Source organism: Myotis brandtii, unplaced genomic scaffold (genome assembly GCF_000412655.1).
Source record: "Myotis brandtii unplaced genomic scaffold, ASM41265v1 scaffold915, whole genome shotgun sequence".
NCBI lineage: Eukaryota > Metazoa > Chordata > Mammalia > Chiroptera > Vespertilionidae > Myotis > Myotis brandtii.
In genome coordinates, this window is record NW_005371769.1 from 514,343 (window position 1) to 518,361 (window position 4,019).

General features: G+C 62.5%; 1 protein-coding gene across 12 annotated transcripts in view; it reads right to left on the minus strand.

Annotated features, from left to right (window-relative positions):
• The window catches only part of RTEL1 (regulator of telomere elongation helicase 1), a 51,953-nt gene that overhangs the window by 11,329 nt on the left and 36,605 nt on the right, over positions 1-4,019 (minus strand). For all 12 annotated transcript variants that reach the window (XM_014532803.1, XM_014532805.1, XM_014532802.1 and 9 more), the window contains exons 11-14: positions 1,979-2,017; positions 1,832-1,910; positions 982-1,079; positions 534-589 (exon numbers count right to left, since the gene is read on the minus strand). In XM_014532803.1, coding sequence (XP_014388289.1) covers positions 534-589; positions 982-1,079; positions 1,832-1,910; positions 1,979-2,017 — 272 coding nt within the window. The remainder of the gene's footprint in view (positions 1-533; positions 590-981; positions 1,080-1,831; positions 1,911-1,978; positions 2,018-4,019) is intronic.

The following is a 4,019-nucleotide window of genomic DNA, read 5'->3' on the forward strand; positions in this document are numbered from 1 at the left end:
CGCGCGGAGGGAGGGCAGCCTGCTGCAGCTGGGGGCAGGAAGTGGCGGTGCCCAGTGGCCTGAGGTGTGGCATCCCCACTGGGTCTGCAGAGAAGGGGGCTCACCGACCCTGGGTGGCTGCCCCACCGAAAGCAGCTTCCCGGGGTGAGGCCGGCCTGGCTGGGACGTGGGGACATCGCCTGAACACACTCGCCACAGAGCTGCATGGCTCTCCGGGGATGGCGGGCTCTGCGCCAGACGTGGGGCTGGGAGTAGAGCCTTCCCCCCTCTGTGATGGGCTTACACTCAGACTTGCCCTGAAAAGCTGTTTCAGGAAAACGCCTGAGAAGGCTTCTGCCCACTGCCCCTGGTGCAGTGCGGCCCGAGGCAGGCAGTCGCTCAGGCGGGACGGCAGCCTGAGGGCTGAGGCTCTGAGGCAGGGGGCGCGCAGGCCTGGCCCTGCCCCGAGTCGAGGCCGAGTGACAAGTGCAGGAGAAGGAAGCACCCCACTTCCATGGGGAAAGGAGCCGCCTGCATGGCGCCCCTGGTCCTACCTGGATGATGTCCACGAGCTTCTGCAGTCCCGCCGTGTTGGTGAACAGCCCTGCGCCTGTGGGAGCAGTGGGCACTGACCACAAGGCTGCAGCCTCAGGAGCCAGGAGCCTCCTGGACATGTGCTAAGCTCCGCCTCACCCCAAATCCACAGGGGCCACCTGGGGAAGGGGCTTGCCTGCTCTTCCCCGTGTGTCTCCAGAGTATCAGTGAGGGGGAGCAAATAAGGTTGAGGCTGCCCAGTCACCCCCCACCTCCGCCCAAGAGGGAACAGAGCCCGGCGGGGCCCACAGCTCCGTGACCCTGCTCCTCTGGAAAGCTGACTAGGAACAGCTGGCTGGTGCAAAGCTGGACCAAGCACCACATGGCACGGCACCGTGCCCGCATGTCCCATGTCCGTGGCACTCCCGTCGCACAGGCAGCAGGAGGCGCAGGGCGGGTGGGACTCACGTCCTGCCAGGTGCTGGATGATCCGGTCCAGGGACTCCAAGATGCAGCCCTTGGTCTGCAGTGTGATCTGGGCCTCGGCAAACAGCTCCAAGATGTAGCTGCCGGGGAGAGAGGTCACCAGCTGGGCTCTGGGAACCTAATGGCCAATGGCTTTTCAGAAACAAGCCCTGAGCCCTCTAGGAGGCCACCTGGAGGGGACAGCCTCTACACCAGGAGCCCCTGGGCCCGGGCTCCAGGTGGAGGTCGTCAGGGCCCCCTGAGGCCGTGGCTCTGGCCAGCTTTGGGGAGAGATGGGAGGGCAGCACCAGATCTGGGGGCCATGGTGTGGGGCAGGGCAGGCAGGGGCTTGCTTCATCTGGGAGGCAACGGGGTGTCTGTGAGCATCTGAGCGCAGCAGAGCAGACGGCGGCCTGTGCTCTGGTATGTTCCTGACCAATCCAACCCTCGACAACCTGGCCTGGTCCCAGCGCAGCGTCAGCTGTGGACTGAGGGGGCTACCACCAGCCTCAGCCAGGACCCGGCACCCGCCTGCAGGAACGGACTCCACTGCCCAGCTTCAGGGCGGCCTAGACGTCTGGGGCTGTCAGAATAGCCTGGGCCCTCTGAGGCCTAAGGAAGTGGCTGGTGTGACTGCACTTTCCATCTTAGCAGAAGGTGTGCTTGGGCTGGTGTCTGAGCACCAGCGGATGGGACACAGCGGAGACCAGTGCACATCCGGGTGAGTCAGCAGCCCTCCTGGGCCTCCAGACCTGGGAGGGGCCCCACTGGGCAGCCAGGACAGAGCCCCACACACGTCCCGCTCCAGCTGCAGGCAGGGCCTGGGGTCAAGGGCCAGCTCCCAGTCCCTCACCTCCCCGGCTTGGTGACACCTCCGTCACCTCCAGGCAGCTCCACAGCATCGATGGCGCCCTCCAGGCGAAGCAGGATCACTGCGGAGCACAGGGTGGTCAGGGCAGCACCAGCCACAGTGGGTGGTGGGGGTGAGAACAGCACTTACTCTTCAGCTTCGCAATGTCCTCCAGCTCCATGTTCAGCCCTGGGAGAGAAAGGGGCAAACCCACAAGTGTGCGTCAGTCACCCCACTGCAGGGAGGGAGCCCCGCAGGGAGAACTCTGCCTCACAGCGGAGCCAGAGCTGAAGCAGAGAGCCGGGCGCCTTGCCTGGGGCAGTGACCGATGTCCCACGCACCATCGCCCACTGAGAGCACCCAGGGCTCCCGGGAAGCATGGCTGAGGCTGGGACAGGAAAAGCAGGGAGGGGGTGTGACCCCATCTACAACTATGGGGACCAAAGGGACAGAGGTGCCCGCGTGACAGCAGCAGGAGATGGGACACCTGAGTTCAATAATGACGAAACTGTTGCCTGTGATTCCATACACGTGCCCATGGGGCAGTGACAACTATTCCCCTCCTGCTGACAAGGGACCAACAATAAGTTGGGAACAAATTCAAACTCCCAGATTTGAAAAATGGAAAGGTAAAGGGGAAAAGCAAGCATTTGTTCTGCCTTTCCCATAAGAACAGCCTCACCACCGAGCAAGTGAGGCGCTGAGCACCCTGAGAGACTCGTTCCTGCTAATAAATCAAACAGCCCATAGGCACATCCTATGGAAGGGGTGGATCTGGGCACCGAGCGTCACAATGGTACTGGCCGAGCGAGCCCAGCACCAGGGGCAGCAGGGCCCGAGGGGCCACAAGGAGCCAGAGCCAGAGCCAGCGGGCCTGTTGGCGCCCGGAGCTCAGACCTCGGCCTCCAGGTGTAGCCCAGCGGCCACACCAGTTCACGTGTCCACCAGGACGGAGGTCGGGTCTGACCGTCCGCCTGCACGCAGCAGTCACTGTCCTCCGTTCTGACAACAGCCACCCACCTTGCTGACAAAGAGGGATGTGTCTTTTTTTTTTAATCAGAAGAGAAAGTTTATTTAGAAAGTGACAGAAGTGGAAGTGAGCCTCTGGGCTGTGCAGGCTCAGGAAACGAGTCACAGAAGCAAGAGAAGGGCCCTGGGGTGACAGAAAGGCAAAGGCAGGCGCCTAGGGTGAGGGCGGGAGGGGGGCTCCTGAGGGAGAGCCCGCCGTGGCTGCGTCCGCCTGGACAGCGCCCTCGCAGGGAGTCCATCGTGCCTCTGCCCTTCGTTACCGGGCTGTCGCCCAGCTTCAGAGTCGCTGGCACATTTTAGATGCAAATCCCTCGTCAGAGATGGTTTACAGGTTTCTCCCACTCTGTGGGCTGTCTCTCTGCTTCCTGGACCGTGTCCTCCGAAGCCCAATCTATCTACCTTTTGGTGACTGTGCTGCTGGCGTCAATTCTAGGAATCCATGCCTCAGGCGAGGTCAGGGAGACGCCGGCGGGGCCACAAAGAAGGGAAAAGGAGCACCTCATGGTGAACTCCCCTGGGCAGGCAGTCGGGCTGGAGCCCCGTGTGGAAGTCAGAGCCAAGTGTGAAATGGGCAGGACGTGACGAAGGGCACTTCACATCTGTGCCCTTCCTCCGACCCTGGAGCCCAGGGACTGAGAGAAACACCGACCACCCCACTCGGACACGCTACCCGACCACCCTGCTCAGGCCTCGAGGTCTCAGGAACAGGGAAGCCCGAGACCCGTCCTGAGAGCAGCTGCGGGAGGGTGAGGCGTGTCGCGCACACAGGCAGGGACCCGAGGGCGAACCACGGACATCGCCCACTCACACCTCGTAGGATGCTGTTGCCAAAAAAATGAAGGCCATCCAACAACTGCCAAGATACTCAATTGCACTCCTCAGAGAAAAGCAGCTCGGAACTGCAGAGACACCCCGTCCATCGCTGTGGACCAGCCTCAAAGGCCTGCCGTCCGCCAGGGGACGGGCGGACACCCGATGCTGCTCTATCCACAGCACACACCACCCGCTGGCCCGGCCACCCACTTCTGGGAATTCACCCTGAAGAAGTACCGCAAACAAGAGGAAAGTGCGCACACACGAGGTTACTCATTACTGCGCTGTTTGTCATTGCAAAGTCCGGGAACCAGCTCAGCCCGAGGACACGCTGGGCAGATGCAGAACG